Here is a 17,459-nt window from a genome sequence, read left to right on the forward strand (position 1 = left end):
CCATATGGGGGGCATCCCCCGTGCTGGGTCTGAGAGGGAGGGGCAGGGGGCGGTACAGGGTTTTCCCCCTCAACTTGAGTGTCAGTAGCGTGGGGGTTGACATGACCCCTGTGGCGTGGGAGCCGAGCCAGGTCTCCAGCCCCAGAGTCTGCCTCTCCCTTGCTGGGCCCCAAGAGCACCCCTTTGTCCCTGCAGCAGAGTGGGACTGCGTCTGGAGGAGAAGACAAGCAGCCTCCTCCAAGCCTGCTTCCGCAGCATCTTCTACCAGCACCCACAGGAGGACACCCAGGACCCCGAGGCTTCCCTCTACTCCAAGGTATGCCACAGGGTGAACCACGGGGAGATCCCCTGCCCCAGGGTCCCTTCCTGGGCACCGCAGGGCCATGGCCGTCCCTCCCTGGCTTCCAGGGCTGCCCCCAAGACTCTGTCTCCCTCGCAGACCATGGCCGTGATGGACAGCATGCTGAAGGTGCTGGTATGCAGTGCTGGCACGCTTGGCATCCTGGAGCTGCAGAACATCTTGCAGGTCTGGCCTTGGCACAGGGTCCCTATGGGCAGTGACCCCCGGCTCGAGCGGTGGCCCTCCCAGCGCCTGGTGCAAGGAATGGGGCAGGCAATGTCCCTCCTTCCCCGCCATGCCCCTCCCACTAGCCCCTTGCCCCCTGGCTGCTGCCAGAGCCCCTTCTTCTCCTGCCACAGCTCACCCCACCTCTGCAGCCGTGCTTGCTGCCCATCCTGCCCAACACTCCCGCCCAGACAGACCTGCCTGTCTGGCTTGGCAAGGGGAGCCCAGCCCTGGGGCTTTCCCCCTCCAGCTTTACCACGGCACATATCCCAGAGCCCCCACCACCGTTCCCCAGGGAGCTGGTCACCACAAAGCCTTGGGGTCCCTGGGTGGGGGGTGCAGGGACGTTGTTTGAGGGGGGAGGAGTGGAAGGCAGCAGAGGCAGCAGCAGGAGCAGGATGCGGCGACCTGCCTGGCCGCAGCACGTTGCTGCGAGAGGCAAGAAGGACACATGCCCCATGCCAGGCATTGCCCCGGAGCAAGCCTGCCTGTGCCGTGCTGCGCCATGCCACCTCCCTGGCACACCAGCAGCTTTTCTCCTCCCAGGTCCTGCTGCCCTTCACCAGGTCCCAGAGGGAAGCAGTGCAGGAGAGGGCCGTGGCGCAGATTGCCAGTCTGATCGAGTTCACCACCTGCTCCATGCCACAGGTACCGAGCTCCTGGTCTGGGCAGTCCCACTGCCCTGTCCCTGCAGCCCGGAGCCCTGGCACCTCCTGGGGAAGTTGGGCACCCAGTCAGCAGGAGGCTGGGAGCAGGAGTCTTTGCCCTGTCCCTGCCCTGTCCACGCTCTCTCCCAGGGCAGGGCAGGGCAGGGCTGCCGCAGGCACAGGCAGGAACTTGGCTTCCCTGCTCCGGCCTGGTGCCCGGCTGCTCTGGGAGCAGCTGGGGCTCACCTTGTGACCGGCCTCACCTTGTGCCTGCACTGCCTCTCTTCCCCCAGGTCTGCTCCTGCTTTGCACAAACTATAGTCCTCAGACACCAGTGCTCCAAGAGTCATCAGTTTGCGATACTGGGGCTGCTGGTGGGGCACCTCATTCTCTGCTGCACCTGCAAGCGTGAGAGGACCCGCCACAAGGCTGCAGAAGCTCTCCATCACCTGCACACCTTCATCCTGAAGCAGAGAAGTAAGAGAGGCCGTGTCGGGCTTGGTCCCCCCCAGCATGGGCAGCCAGTGGCCACCCTCCTTGGCCAGAGAAAGCCGCATACAACCTGCCTGCCTGCCTGCAGTCTGAAGAGCCATTTCCTCTCAGCCCTGCTCACAACAGCCCCGGACCCTCCCTGCGTATCTGCTCCCCAGACCTGTCAGGGCGTCCCAGTCCTTTGCCAGTGACTTTTCTGCCCAGCACTCAGACTGCACCTCCAGCTCTGCACCCTCTCTCTCAGCACCCCGGTTTTTCTCCTCCCCAGGCAGGCAGCCCCGGTCGCATGACAGAGGGCAGCTGGAGCACCAGGAGGTCTGGCAAGCGAGGCAGCCCCAGCAGCTTTTGCAAACCAGCGGCGCCAGAGAAATCTTCCTGGTAAGAAGGGCCTTCAGCTCCTGGCTGGCGGGATCAGCATGAGCGAAGGGACACCTGATGCATGGCGATAGCGGGGGCTTGCGCCGATCCCGAGCAGGAGCGAGGCAAAGGCCTCCAGTGAGCTCTGGTTCCCCATGGCACCCTGACCCCCACCGTCCATCTGCCCAGTGCAGCCTGGCTCTGCGTCCCACTCCCTGCACAGCCAAGATGCTCTGGGGGATGCTCTAGGTGACAAATCTCCCTTCCTCTCCTTCATGCCGCAGAAGTTCACGAAATACCTCCGTCCCTCTGACCGGGCAGACATCATCCTCCTAGCCATCAACAACATGAGAGACCCAAGCACCTACAGCATCCGCGTGGCTGCCCACATGGTGGATGTCCTTGTGTTGGGCCCTGCCTTCCAGCCGGGGCAGGTGAGTCGCCCAGGGGTGGCACAGCTAATGCTCCAGCCCCCCGGGGCACCGTTCCTCCCCCGGCTCTGCACCTGGCCAGCGCTGACACCATCTCCAGCTGGCATACCACAACGGGAACAGAAGCAGCTCCCAGAGGGAGCTGGGGAAACAGCCGCGCTCACCCTACTGACATCCCCACTCCCTCCTGTGTCTCCTCTCCAGGTCTTGAAGATCGTGCGCGCCATCTACACAAACCTGCCCTCCATCAGGATGCTGGTAGCCGTCAACAGCCTGGACAGGGCCCTGCGCGTGCTGGCAGACAAACACCCCAGCGAGGTGGTGGCCGGCCTGCTGCACTGCTCCCCAACATGCACCTAGTACGGGGCTCACCAGACTTTAGGGCTGCTCTCACCCTGGCAGAGGGGTCCCAATACCCTCCCAAGGGACTTCAGGCTGGCCTTACTCCTGGGTGTCCCCACTGACAGAGCCCTGGTTCTCCACAGTGTCGCCATGACCATGTGGGCGGTGATGCTCTTTGAGCCCCAGGCTGCCAAGAAGGTGCTGCAGGAGCTCATCAACGTCATGATGAACCAGTCGCTGCACAAGACCTCCGCCTCTACCAAGGACAACCCGCGCATCCTCTCCCTGGCTGTGAGTTGCTGGATGAGGCCTCACTGACCTCCGGGGCTGCTCTCAGCTGTCTGGGGCCACCCCTTCCCTTCCATGCCCGCCCCAAGCCTTGGCCTCCCCAGGGGTCAGCGAGATGTCCGTGTCTGGTGTCTTCTGCAGGCAGCCAGCACCATAAGCAAGATCCTCCTGCAGTCCAGCTGCCCACGGGACGTGGAAGACATTTTCCCCCGGCTTTTCCTGGCACTGCTTTTCCAAGTGTCATTCACCACAGAGCTGACGCCAGAGGAGGTGCTAATCTTCTGGACGGGCCACCAACAGGGTCTGATTACTCCTATCAGGTGCGCCATCCCTGTCCGCTCGTCCCTGCCAGCCACCTGGAGCCAAGCCAGGGGTCCCGGTGGGAGCTGAGCATTTCTCCTCGTGCAGGTCTGTGGTGCAGGCCATGACGGTGCTGCTCTGCAGGATGGGCCTTGAGAGCCACATGCTGGCCATCGAGGCGCAGGGTGGCTGGGACATGCTGCTCAGTGCCCAGACCCACCTCCTGGGAGTGCGCATCGTGGCCAGGTGAGAGCCCCTTCTCCACACTCCTGGGGGACTGTGCACCCCACACCACCCCCTCCCTTGGGGCTGATGGCAGGGGGTCCCCACTGCTTGCAGAAAGTGCTGCAGTCCAGTGATGACCAGACTGGTGCGACCCCCAGAGATGTGCCCGCCTGGCTCAGGCCTGACAGTGCTTCCTTCCCCCTTCCAGGGAGATGAGGAACACCCCAAGATCCCTGCGCTCCACCATCTTCCGCCATCTGGCAGAGCTCCTCTCTGTGGAGAATCCCTCCTGGGAGATGGTCGCCATGGTCTTCTTTGTTGAGGTGAGCCTGATGGCACTGCTCCAAGCTCCCTCCGATGCTCAGTTCTCCCATGCCCGCTGCTGCAGCGGGAGCTGGGGAAGCAGGTGGGCTCTGGCTGGTACCATGGAGGAGCCAGGCGAGCAACCAGTGCGGTGTGGGGCACGGGGGCTCTCCGCAGTCCCTGCTGCCTCCATTCAGGCTTGGCCTTGCCCCGGTGTCCTTGCCCTGCCTGAGCTGATGGCTGGAGCCAGCGCTGCACCTCTCCAGCTCCCGTTGCGTGTGTTTCAGATGGTGGGCTGCATTGGCCTCAGTGAAGAGCTGGACTGTGCCCTGGCAATCTTCCCCACGTATCTGCAGAGCCAGTGCCTGGGGATGCCCACCCTGGTGCTCAGGGCCATCCTCAGGCTCACCGAGAGGCCTGACACAGTGAGTAGGGGGCAGCTGGGGCAGCCAGGACAACAGCCCATGGCAGAGCTGTGGGTGGTAGGTAACGTGGCGGCTTGGGCTTTTGTGGGCATGGGGAGCTGAGCCAGCTGCAGCCAGCTCTCCCGCGTCCCTGGCCCACTGCCCCATGGCAAGGGGAGAGGCAGCAGTGCCGAGGGGAACAGGGTCCCACTGCCAGCACGTCCCAGCAGGGATGATGGCAGCAGAGCCACCAGCCCGAGTGTGGGGTCTGCAGAGCGTGGCCGTGGGGTGATGAGCCCCGCGATGAAACGCAGGGCCTGCTGGCAGCTCGCGCAGCTTTCCAAGCAGCGCTGGTCACCCACCAGGCTGCTCAGGGGGTCTGTTGCAAAAGGGGGCAGCCGAGGGTCTGGCAAGGAGCCAGAGCTGTCTGTCCTCCCCCTGCGCACCCTGCTCTTCCCATGGCCGTGCCAGGGAGCCCTGTCTGCCAGGCGCTTGCCCTCGTAACCCATGCTGCCTGCTGAGAAGCCAGCGGGGAGGCCAGTGCTCACGGGGAGGGTTTTCAGCCCTGCGGTTGCTTGCCGCTTTACAAAAATGAGGTGGCGTGTCTCACACAGGCAAGGAAAACCCTTGTCCTGCTGCCGTACGTCATGGAGCGGCTGCAGGCTGATGACAGTGACGGCAGCGCCGTGGCCCTCTCCGTGCTTGACAACATGCTCCAGCTTCCGGCGGGGAAGTTGCCCAGCCTCATTGCCCCGGCGCTGGCTGACAAGCTCCAGCCACTCTTTGACAACGTAAGGCTGGCGGAGAGCCCCATGCTCCCCTCATTGAGCACCTCGTTCGCATCTCCCACCGCAGCCCCCATGCTCTGCAGGAGGATGCTTTGCCCTGCAGCCCCCAGCCACTGTCGCTGCCCTCGGTGACTCCGTGCTGCACCCCAAACCCCCAGCGTGGACTCACCCTGGCTCGGCCTGCTTGCCGCAGGGCGGACGGGGGTGGCAGGACAGCAGCCGGTGTGCTGAGCAACACCAATGTGCACCCTGCCCTGGCAGCATCCCCCAGTCCTCCACAGGGTCTCCCTCTCCGGCCCCCAGCCCCTCTGCACAGACATTCTGCATGCCACGGCTCATGCACTCCCTTATGGAGCAGGGCTGCCTGCAGCCATCTGGGGGAAGTTCACCTCCACGTCAGCCCCTCGCTTGCCACGGGCTTGCGCTTGGGGCTGAGGTCCTCCTCCCCTCCTTCCCCAGCATTTGGACACTGTGCGGGAGAAATCCATCCACCTCTTCCAAAGCGTGATGTGGCTCGTGGTGGGCGCTGAAAAGAAGAAGATGAAGAAGAAGGTGTGGAGCAGCCTGCTGCCACTGCTCTTGCACCTGCACGATCAGAACAAAAGTGTGGCCAAGGTGGGATTCTTAGCCTGACCGGTCCTTTGGGCCCGGCAATGCTGACACTGGACCCTTCAAATGTGTGCCACTGGGAGGTCTAGCTTGCTGAGTCCCTAGGGCCAGGCAGAGACCCCCTCCCTGCCCACTGCTGCCCTTCTCCTGCTGCTGCCCAGATGGACGGGGAGGTGGGTCCCTTTCCCACCCAGCTCCCTCCGCACAGCCCCTGCCATGGGTCCTGCAGCCCCAGAGACTGAGCTACAGCTCCACAACAGCCTGGGGCCACCAGGGCCAAAGCACTGAAGCCCTGACGGCCTTCCAGTCAGAGAGGGTGATTGTCCTTCTCTTCCCCGGGGTGCTGAGCATGGTGGCAGCACCAATTCCCAGCTGGAGTGTCTTCCTGGCATGGGATAGAAGAGGTTCTGAGCCCCGCCAAGAGGGAGGACACAGGGTCCTGCGCCCTCAATGGTGGTGGTGGCATCTCTGTTGCTCACCAGGCCTCCCAGGAAGCCCTCCGCAGTGCTGGCCTGTTCCTGAAGTGGAGGCAGCTGGCGCACATGGCTGAGACCGGGCAGGCATGGAGGATCAGCGAGTGCCTGGTAAGCAGAGCCCCAACACCCCTGGGATCTTCCCCGGGCAAGCCCTGCCCTGTGCCCTGCGGGGAGGGAGGGGGGATGGAGGGCTGTGCCCCCTTGGCTGCACACACCCTCCTGGAGCAGGCTCAGCTCCACATTGTCTTTGCCCCTGGGGTCCCCAAGGGGACCCTGCCACTAGGGTGGCAGCCCTGCATCCCTGGGAGCCTGATGCTCCCTCTGAACCCCGGTGCCACACAGTGGGGAGCTGGGGATGTCCTGCTGGGGGGAAGGGGGATGGCCCTGGGTGGAGGGATGGCCAAACGCGGGGGCACCTCTGCGCCCACCCTGCACCCTTCTCCTCTCTCCAGCTGGCCAAGAAGAGGAGCAGGGCCATGGCCTACCTGCACCAGAGCCTGCATTACCTGCACAGCTCGCAGGAGCCCCTGCGATGGGAGGCTGTCAGGTTCATCGGTGAGCCATGACTCCCAGGGTCCCTGTGTCCCAGCACAGGACCTATGGGGCACCCCTTCACCCCCTCCTGCCCCTGCCTGCACAGGTGGGGCTGGCAGGAGGCTCATCCATCCCCTCCCTGATGCTGCACTCCGGGGTCAGCCCTCCCGGGGGGACCGTGCAGCCAGGTGGGCTGGCTGCAAGGGTCTCTGAGCGGCAGCAGCATCCTTGACACACTGTGTTGCTCCAGGGCTCGTTGGGCGGTGCGTGCGTGAGCAGCAGCACATGGAGTACATCCGACATGGTGAGCGAGGGCAGTGGGGAGGAGGAAGGAGCTAGCACGGAGCTCCCCCCCGCAACCTGGGCAAGGGGGGATCTGCTCCCAGCGTGCCTAGGGGGGACGGGGTGTTTCTGCAGGGGGCTATTCCTGAGAAGCAGCTTCCAGCCGAGCCACCTGTCCCCTGGCTGCTTCCTGGCCCTGGCAATCACAGGGTGCAGTGTGCCCTGCCTGGAGGGGACACAGGGCTGTCACCTCACCTCTGCTGCTTTGTCCCCACAGTGCTTAAAGGCGCAAGGAAAGACACCAGCCCCCTGGTCTCCTCCCTGGCAACTCAGACATTCCTCATCCTTGGACGACGAAGGCTGTAAGGGGTGGTTTAACCTATGATTACTGCGCTTATGGCTGCCAAGGACATGGGGGAGGTGGCACTCGACCCCCAGCGAGGGCTCTGCTCAGGCAGAGACGAAGCAGCAGCCCCAGCCCGAGGATGCTCTGCAGGCTTCTCTTCCTGAAGGCTAACAGGGAAGAAGACACCTCAGTCCCAGAGGAGCTGGCGTCCTCTGGAGAGCAGCAGGACAACTGCTCTTTCCAGTGGTCCAGGGCAAAGACGTGCCCTCATGCTTCGCCTTTGCCATAAAGTGCCAGCTGCTCCACTGGGCTGTGAAGCAGAGGGGAGAAGCCCAAGGTGGAGCCGAAGCAGAACTTGAAAGCAATGCCTTCCTTCCCCTCTCCAGGGCCACGCTGCCGCAATAAATGACTTTTTCTGCCACCCACTGTCTGAGCAGCCTGCACTGCCTGGGGCTGACGTGGCCGAGCCCAGGGGCTACCAAGCCGCCGATGCTCTGGCTCCAGCAGCACAGGCCCCTCCATGTCCCCAGCAGGATGGGCAGCTCTGTCTCCTGCCCATGCCACTTGTCCCCACCTGCCCTGCAGCCACTGCTGCCCAGCACGTCACCAGAGCAGCAGTAAGGGGGCACACTGCAAAACCAAGCCCTCTGTGGAGCCATCAACAAAGCCCAACAAACAAAGCCCAAGCCTTTGACCAGTCTCCAAAGGGGAGACCACCTGCGGGCAGCCAGCAGCCCCTCCACGATGCCCCGGGCATGCACGGCAACAGTCTTTGGCCACCTATGGCCGGGGCGGTGAGCCTGTGGCGGCACAGAGGCCGGCCGAAGGGCGCTCCCGCTGCCCGCCGGGCTGCCCGCTCCCGGCTGTCCCGCACACCGGCCCCTCAGAGCCCACGCCACCGCCTTCCCGACCCCGCTGCCCCTGCGGCCCCACCGCCCCTCAGCGCCGCGGGCCGGCCCCGCGCCTCCGCACAGAGCGGCAGAATCAGACTGGTCAGGGCTGGCAGGGACCTCTGGAGGCCATCGAGCCCAAGGCCCTGCGAAAGCAGCTCCCCCAGGAGCCGGCCGCTCAGGGTCACGGCCAGGCGGGGTTTGAGAGCCTCCAGAGACTGCCCAGCCCCGGGGCAGCCCACCCCAGGCCGTGACACCCCCACAGCACAGCCCATCTCCTCCTGCTCGGAAGGGAAGGAGCTCCCTGTGTTACCGAAATCTCGGAATGAAGAACCTATCGACACCAATGTGATGTAGATAAGCAGAGACTTCTTTATTGACGGCCGGGTGCGTGAGCGAGTCCTCTCACGATCAACGCACACCAAGTCTCAAAATTAGACACCATATATAGAACTTATTCATACATATTCATTAAGTATGCATGCATAACCATGATATTTCCCGTAAAGCATTAACATATTCTCCTCCTATATCCGATTCTGCGCAGTAGAGCTTAGAAAGGTCTAGAAATGGGTCTGGGGTACGATTTGGGTAGGTGGTATATGAGTCGGTGGTCGCGATCTCCCCCTGCCGGAATTACCTTTTACTAAAGTTCACGGTTTCTTGGCAGGTAACCACAAGCTGTTCCAGTCGACTCTCCCCAGTTTCCATTCATCTCATATTCTGACATTTCAATACACCTTCTACATACAGAAGACTGGTCAAATACAAAGAAACCTTTCAAACCCTAAAGTTATTACCAAAGTTTTAACAATGGTTCTAGCCCATTCTTCTAGCTGTGGTAGGGGATGTAGAGAGGATCTCATAGCAGCTTTTGCTGTGCAACTATAAGTTTCATTAAAATAGATTTCTTATCCTTCTGTCTTTCTATTCTATAAAAGAATTTTATAAAATCAAATAATCAATCAAATAAAGTCAATCAATCTTAACTTATTAGCAAATGTATAACATTTCCCCCCTTTGAAAGTGTTGAAAATCATTTTTCAATACTTTCACATTATTTACATATCATTTGTTTCAACATATTTTGGTGGTGGACTATGTCTTGATGGAATAGTTGGTACTTCTCTCATACGATTGACTGAAATTCTGTTGGTAAACTGTTTCTTCAAACATGCATAGACTAGCACGATCATCAGAATTACAATTAGTAACAGAAACAACGTTTTGATGATGCACTGTATCCAAGAGCTCAAATTCCATCCCAGTTTGTTAAAAATTTTCCCTAACCAGTCTTCTGACATATCTTCTTGAATTGATTCTGTTTCTTTTTCAATTTTATCTAATAAATCCAAATCATGTTCCACATCTTGTGTGACATTTGAAATGTGGATACGACAGTGGCCCATCTTACCCTTGAGATATCCACATACTCCATGTTCTTTAAGTAGGAGCATATCTAATGCCATTCTATTTTGTAAAGTCATTCTGGAGGTCGCCTGTAATTGTATATTCAATTCCTTAAACCCCTTTTTGGTAACGTTTGCTAATTTTTCCACTTGACCACTTAACTGATAGAGCCATGCTCTGTTTCTATATGAAGCTATAGGATTTAAAAGTGATTCAAGTGCCCAGCCAGTTTTCACTCCTGTAGATGGTTCATTCCAAATATCATCATTTATCTCAGATCTCTTTATTCCTTTCAATTCTAAATTCTCTAAAGATCCTTTAAACGGTGATTTCTTCCAAACTGGACACAATGTTGGCATGCCTAAAGTAATTTGTTTCACCTTACCATCTAATGGTAAATGTGTTGTCCAGGTTCCACCGCTTAATGCCCAAACTAAATGTCCTGGACTTCGAATGGTAGTTTTTCTGCAACTAAACAAAGTTCCTTTTCTAACTGTAAAAGTGCTGGTTAAATTGAAAATATTCTTAAGACCTCGACAGAAACAACCATATTTCAAAGCAGTGGCCAACGGAGGAATTCTTTGGATTGCTAAGTCTGCATTACTGCAATCATACACTTTCTCGCATTTCCACCACGGCACTATTTTATTTTCCTTCTCCCGATGAAGTTGACCTATCATTGGCCCAGGGTAATACTGAAAAAACTTTTCCATCCCAGGTCAAACACCAAGAAGTTCTTGCCATATACTGAAAATGGGAAAATATGGACATAGACCATATAGAGTCCCATTGTTCTACTAATTGGGTACCTTGGCCAGTTTTGTTACACTTCCATTTCATGATACTTCTGCTCGCATTGGTTTTAAGTTGTTCATCACAAGAACACCATCCTAACTGGGGATTTGGACCCCCAGGAAAAAGAACTCAAGCTATGGCACTAGGTCGGGATCCTGTTATAAAATCATAATTCAATAGTTTTTTACAATCTGTTTCTTTACCTGGCGACTTCCACTGTTTTCTGATAACCTTTACTTGTTCATACCGTTGAGTTACTGGCCTCTGTTCACAATAGGTGGTCTCATTTTTACATTCCAGATTGGTCAGATTCATGGTTAAAATTCCCCATCGAATAGATTCACCTACTGCCCTAGTTATCGGCAAACAAGCAGTGTTGGGGCTTTTGCTGTATTGAATGATTATACTGAACTTTGAAGCAAGTGGAAAAATACTGAAGAAATAAGACGAGGGCACGATCAGAACAGTGGAATGAAGAGGGAGGAACAAATTGCAGGTGCTTGCACAAAACCAGGGCCAGCAGGACGCGATAAGAGGAGCTGGGAAACAGCAGAAAAGAGCCTACGTGCCTGAAAAAGTAGAAACAGAAATCTTGCCAATAAACAATTGTTAACCAATCTTATTATTATACGCTTGTAAAATAGCCAATCATATTATCACACGCTTATAGAGTGCCTTATAAAAGTGTACCTGGTCTGTACAATAAACGGATCAGATCTTGAACTCCATGAGTATTTGAATCTGACTCCCGCTCGCCCAGAATGCCCGCAGCATCTGGTGACCCCGACGGGTGGATCGGTCAAAAAGTCAGGAGGATTCATTAAGGATCGTGTTACAAGCTGCGGAGCCGGCGAGGATCCTGCTGCCAGCGGAGAGAGAGCTGGGCGCCCGAAGAAAGGCGGAACGTGCACGGCTGACCGGTGAGTCAGGAAATTTAAGCAGGATGGGAATCACTGCATCAGTGGTGGAAAAAGCAATCGTAGACAGTTTGATGAAACTGGCAGAGAAAACTGAAACGCCAGTCTCACGGCAGGCAGTAATTGATCTGCTATGTTGGAGTCGCCGCCGTGGTTTCCTTGCTTCTACGCAAGATGTATATAATAATGAAACATGGAAGAAAGTGGGAGAGGACTTGTGGGAATCTGTGCAAGTCGGGACTAAGGGGGTAAAGACTTTGGCTCGCACGACAGTTTTGAGGAGACGCCTGCCCTTCTTCCTCTAACAAAAGGGGCTATTTAAAAAAAAAAAAAAAAAAAAAAAAAAAAAGAATGAGAAAAGGATGAGAGATATTCCAATGCTATCTAGAGGGAGGGAGTGCTAAGTTTCCTTGCTGAAGAAGATCGGATGGTCACAAGAACATGAATCACCTACAAACCTGCAAGACCACCACATTCCAGGCAAAGGACTGATAAGCTAATTAACATACGAAGCGGGGTTTAGGTAACGAATATGTATAGGCGTTAATTGAATATTCATTTGTTTCATTGTATTTGTTTCATTGTATAAATGTGGGATGGTTCGTCACTTCGGGTATGCACGCTTGTGGAGGAGCGATCCCCTGTGCATCTGCGCGCAATAAACATACCTACTTTATAACTTTCGAGTTATAGAGTCAAATTCCGCACGTCAGTTTTGGCGAGCCAGGCAGGAGGATTTCTGCTCGGCTGAGGGACCAGCTGCGGAGCGGACGCTCCTAGGCGCGCCCCAGGAGATTTTCTCGGAGGAGCCTCCTCTTCTCAGCTCTTCACCCGGGAGCAGAAGAGAACCCCTGGATCCGCGGATAAAACGGTATGTTTAGTAACGGGGCGGCTGGTGAGACACACGGAGACGTCCGGTGCGCAGCGCAGTCCCCAGGAGGAAAGAAAAAAAAAAAAAAAAAAAGAAAAAAAAAAAAAAGGGGGGGGGGGGGAAGCTAAAAACTTCCTTTAGGTTGTCTTAAGAATTGGGGAATTCCTAGAATGTAACAACTGAAATAGCGCTCTGTGTCTTGTTTGTTCTATGTGTTGTCTTGTTACATGTTCAAAACTCGGAGTTATGAAATGTATGTTGAAAAATAATAATATTCTGGTAATTCGTAGCAAATAGCGGAAAACTTAACACTCTGCTTAAGACCAGGAAAAATGTGTTTTTTGTTTGTTGTTTGTTTTTTGGCAATTGTTCATTGAAATGCATGCTTTGTGAACTGTCAGTGTTCCTAAAAGTTGTACATAAGTGCACGGTACCGTATAACATACTGCTTGTGTGACTGAGGGCTGCCCGGAGAGTGTGAATGGTGTGATTGAGATGCGCATTTTGATTTTCAGTGTATAGCTTAATTATTTTGACTGAGTGTGAGTGCAAGAGTGCTTGAGACATGCGTTTGAGTGCAATATAAACAAGGAGCTCTATCCGTGTTTCCGACCTTGGGTGGCTAAGGCGACCGGAGAAAAAGTAATTAAAATTGTAAAATGGGAAATGGAAGGAGTAAGCCCTGTGAAAAATCGCCCTTGGGTTTCATAACACTCTCCTGCAATTAATGTTGTTTCTGAGGAGAGAGGGAAAATGGGACGAAGTATCCACCGACAGCTGGAGGAGTTAAGAGATCGTATACATCAAGTTAAAAAAAGGTTCTTCAGGTATAGATGCGTGGTTTGCTTCTTTGGGCATTGGAGGGTGATTGAGGGATTTACTGAAACAAGGTCTGTCTATATTGTTGTTTGTTATTCTTTTGTTACTTTTAGTGCCTTGCCTTTTGTATTAATGCTGTATTTAAAAAGAAAGGGGGAGGTGTTGGGGCTCTTGCTGTGTTGATATTGTTGTTTGTTATTCTTTTGTTACTTTTAGTGCCTTGTCTTTTACAATGTTTCCAAAGTTGTGTGGAATGCAGTATTAATGCTGTATTTAAAAAGAAAGGGGGAGGTGTTGGGGCTTTTGCTGTATTGAATGAGTATACTGAACTTTGAAGCAAGTGGAAAAATACTGAAGAAATAAGACGAGGGCACGATCAGAACAGTGGAATGAAGAGGGAGGAACAAATTGCAGGTGCTTGCACAAAACCAGGGCCAGCAGGACGCGATAAGAGGAGCTGGGAAACAGCAGAAAAGAGCCTACGTGCCTGAAAAAGTAGAAACAGAAATCTTGCCAATAAACAATTGTTAACCAATCATATTATTATACGCTTGTAAAATAGCCAATCATATTATCACACGCTTATAGAGTGCCTTATAAAAGTGTACCTGGTTTGTACAATAAACGGATCAGATCTTGAACTCCATGAGTATTTGAATCTGACTCCCGCTCGCCCAGAATGCCCGCAGCAAAGCAGTGATCCGCGTGATATTTTGTAAATTGGCAAATTCTTTAGTCAATCCTACCATGACATTTTCCTCAGCCATTTGTTTGGGAATTTCAATCACTTGTTCTGTTTCTACTTGTCTTTTGTTCCTGTCCACCAAGCCAGCCCATGATCCCACCAACACTACCGACCAAAATAAAATCCAATATAAAAATTAGACATGTTTCAGTGTCAATTTTAAGGTCTCTGGGTCACGATTGACAATCTTCCATGGAGTAGGTGCTTTCTTCACTCGAGTATAATGTATCCAAGCATCTGATTCTGCTATCTTGACAGCTGTAAAAGTGGTTAACAGTATCTGGAAAGGTCCTCTCCAGCGCTCCTGCAAAGGTTCGGAGGTCCAGGTCTTCACACAGACATAGTCTCCTGGTTGGAAATCATGCACTGAATTTTCCAGGGGTAAAGGTCTATTCCAAATTACTGCATCCAAAGTTTTCCTTAGAAAAAGCAAATAGTTATACACACATCTTGTTTTCCTTTTACATGTATGTTTAGATTTGGTTCTAGAGACTCATATGGTTTTCCATATAATAATTCATAAAGACTGACTGAGGTTCCACTCTTTGGCTGTACCCTGACTCATAATAATGCCAATGAAAGTGCCTGAGGCCACTTTAGACTGGTTTCTTGACAAATCTTACTTACTCGTCGTTTCAAAGTTTGCTTCATCCTCTCCACTTTTCCACTAGATTGCGGTCTCCAAGACGCATGCAAATCCCAATTAATACCCAATACTTTGCTAACACTTTGGACTACTTCAGCAACAAAGTGTGGACCTCTGTCAGAGGAAATTCCAATAGAAACTCCAAATCTCGGAATTATTTCTTGTAATAACCACTTCACAACCTCTTTTTGCTCGTGTGGTGCGACAGGGAAGGGCTTCTGGCCATCCTGTAAAAGTATCAACCCTTACCAGGATGTACCGGTACCCATTTTGTCTAGGTAACTCTGAAAAATCTACTTGCCAATAATCTCCAGGTTCTGTACCAGATTTCAGTCTACCCATTTGAACCTTTTTCTTAATCACTGGATTATTTTTCAAACATACTTCACACTTTGCAGTTACCGTTTTAGCTATTCCCAACATCTTATCTGGTATTACCTGCTTTCGTAAAGATGTTACTAAGGCTTCTGCCCCCCAGTGGCATTCTTGATGTCTCGTTTGAATTATCTCTCTCATCACCAGAGGTGGAATTACTACCTGTCCATTAGGAGTTATCCACCATCCAGCTAAGTTTTTCTTAGCATTTAATAACTGACCCAATTTGTCATCTTCCTCTGAATATCTCTGTTTTTCCCTAGGAAGGGTTACTGTTTTAGAAGGAATTATTGCCATTTGCAATGCTTGTTTCTTTGCTACCTTTTTTTTTTTTTTTTTTTTTTTTTTTTTGCTGTTTTATCAGCTGAATTATTCCCAGCTATTATTTTTGTATTCCCAATGTGATGTGCCTTACAGTGCATGATTGCTACTTGATCTGGCTTTTGAACTGCTTGCAATAATTGTATAATTTCCTTTTGATGCTTAATGTTTGATCCTTGAGAGGACAATAGCCCTCTTTCTTTCCACAAAGCCCCATGGACATGCACTACCCCAAAGGCATATTTTGAATCTGTCCAGATATTTACTTTCTTGTCTTTACTTAATTCTAGGGCTTGAATCAAGACAATAAGTTCCGCTTTCTGGGCTGATGTAGTACTCGCCAATGCTCCTGCTTCTGTAACTGTAGTATCTGTTGTTACCGCATATCCAGCGTATCGGACTCCTTGTTCCATAAAGCTGCTTCCATCAGTATACAATTCCCAGTCTGATCGCTCCAATGGTACATCCTTCAAGTCTTGACGACTGGAGTAAACATACCCGATGGTAGCCAAGCAGTCATGTTCCAGTTGTCCTTCTTCCTGTATGGAACTTAAAAACACTGCAGGATTTACCAGGTTAGTTGTCTTTAAAGTCACATCATCTTGTTCAGTCAGTACTACCTGGTACTGCGTCATTTGGCTCGGAGACAGCCAGTGTCCCCCCTTTTGTTCTAAAACAGTTATCACCATGTGTGGGACATAGACTGTTATTGTTCTTCCCAAAGTCAATTTCCGAGCTTCTTGTATGAGCATCACTGTCGCTGTCACTGCTCGAAGGCAGTTTGGCCACCCTTTACTCACTGTGTCCAGTTGTTTAGAGAAATATCCGACTGGTCATTTCCAGCTTCCTATCTTCTGAGTTAACACTCCCAGTGCCAGGTGTTGCCTTTCGTGAACAAACAACTGAAAATCTTTGGTTAAATCCAAAAGTCCCAAAGCAGGTGCAGACATTAAGGCACGTTTTAACTCTACAAAAGCCTTTGCTGTGGTGGGCCCCATACAAAGGGAGAATTCTTTTGGGCCTCATACAGCGGTTTAGCTATTAGCCCATAGTTCATAATCCAAAGATGACACCACCCAGTCATTCCCAAAAATGCTCTGAGTTCATGAATATTTCTCGGCTCAGGTATACCACAAATAGCTTCTTTGCGATCTTTTCCTAATTGTCGTTGTCCTTTTGAAATCTCAAAGCCCAGATATATCACAGTCTGGCAGGCTGTTTGGGCTTTCTTCCTGGATACCTTGTACCCATTTAGTCCCAGGAAATTCAAGAGGTCAATAGTCACCCGTATGCAAGTAAATCTTTCTTCTGTAGCAATCAGTATGTCATCCACATATTGTAAGAGTAAATGCCCAGGTCTTGATTTATCCTGTTTCCAGGTTTCAAGTTCCTTTGCTAACTGATTTCCAAAAATAGTTGGACTGTTTTTAAATCCTTGGGGTAATCTAGTCCGTGTCAGCTGCATCCTTCGCCCGGTTTGAGGATTTTCCCATTCAAAAGCAAACAGTTCTCTACTTTCCTTTTCCAAAGGTATACAAAAGAAAGCATCTTTTAAATCAAGCACTGTAAACCACCGATAAGTCTCCCTCAATGCTGTTAACAGTGTATAAGGGTTTGCTACTACAGGATAAATATCCTGAACTATTTAGTTTACTGCTCTCAAGTCTTGCACCAGCCTATATTCACCCGAGGGTTTTCTGACTGGTAGAACAGGAGTATTATACTCAGATTCACATTCTTCCAAAATTTTATACTCCAAAAATTTATCAATCAATTTCTTCAACTCCTGTCTCACTTCTGATTTGATTGGATATTGTTTAGTTCTCACTGTTCCCGCGCCTTCCTTCAAATCTATTTTAACAGGTTCTGCTAGTTTCGATTTACCAGGAATATTTGTTTCCCATACAGTAGGGATCGCTGCCAAATCCACCTCCGGTGGAATTTCTTGTTCCTTTACTTTTTCTTGTATCATCAGGATTTCTCCCGTTTTTGACTCAGGTATTTTCAAGAAAAGTTCTCCTTCGTCAAAAACACTTTGTGCATTTAATTTGGATAACAAATCTCTTCCTAAGAAGGGTATCGGACATTCTGGTACATACAAAAATTCACGTGTAGTTATCTTATTTCCAAATTTCAAATCCAGGGGTTGCAGGAATGGCCTGGTTTTGTTCCAATTTTTCCTTTGCAGGTATTTAATAAAAAGAAAATGTCGCTCCTGTATCCACTCCCAATCTCACAATTGGAACAACATTTTTTTTCCCACTTTCTTATTATCAGAAGT

General features: G+C 52.2%; 1 protein-coding gene across 2 annotated transcripts; it reads left to right on the top strand.

Moving 5' to 3' along the window:
• The first annotated feature begins 2,533 nt into the window (after positions 1 to 2,533).
• LOC308062038 (maestro heat-like repeat family member 5) lies at positions 2,534 to 7,810 on the top strand. 2 transcript variants are annotated; one of them, XM_080382894.1, is made up of 6 exons: positions 2,534 to 3,970; positions 4,238 to 5,757; positions 6,234 to 6,335; positions 6,680 to 6,782; positions 7,012 to 7,065; positions 7,321 to 7,810. In XM_080382894.1, exons 2-6 carry the CDS (start codon positions 5,650 to 5,652, stop codon positions 7,407 to 7,409), a joined length of 456 nt encoding a protein of 151 aa, XP_080239020.1. In that variant the 5' UTR covers positions 2,534 to 3,970; positions 4,238 to 5,649; the 3' UTR covers positions 7,410 to 7,810. The 2 variants fall into 2 exon arrangements, 1 of the variants encoding a protein (XP_080239020.1); XR_013927447.1 differs by lacking the exon at positions 7,321 to 7,810 and having other exon boundaries at positions 4,238 to 4,375; positions 4,969 to 6,335; positions 6,680 to 7,312.
• The last annotated feature ends 9,649 nt before the right edge of the window (positions 7,811 to 17,459 follow it).

This window comes from Falco punctatus, assembly GCF_963210335.1.
Source record: "Falco punctatus genome assembly, chromosome: 4".
Lineage (NCBI taxonomy): Eukaryota > Metazoa > Chordata > Aves > Falconiformes > Falconidae > Falco > Falco punctatus.

Excerpts from the sequence above, each read along its gene's own strand:
- LOC308062038 (XM_080382894.1), top strand. The coding sequence starts at position 5,650 with ATGTGGCTCGTGGTGGGCGCTGAAAAGAAGAAGATGAAGAAGAAGGTG. Across the intron at positions 6,336-6,679 it reads GGAGGATCAGCGAGTGCCTG|CTGGCCAAGAAGAGGAGCAG; the intron begins GTAAGCAGAGCC and ends TCCTCTCTCCAG. Across the intron at positions 7,066-7,320 it reads CATGGAGTACATCCGACATG|TGCTTAAAGGCGCAAGGAAA; the intron begins GTGAGCGAGGGC and ends TTGTCCCCACAG.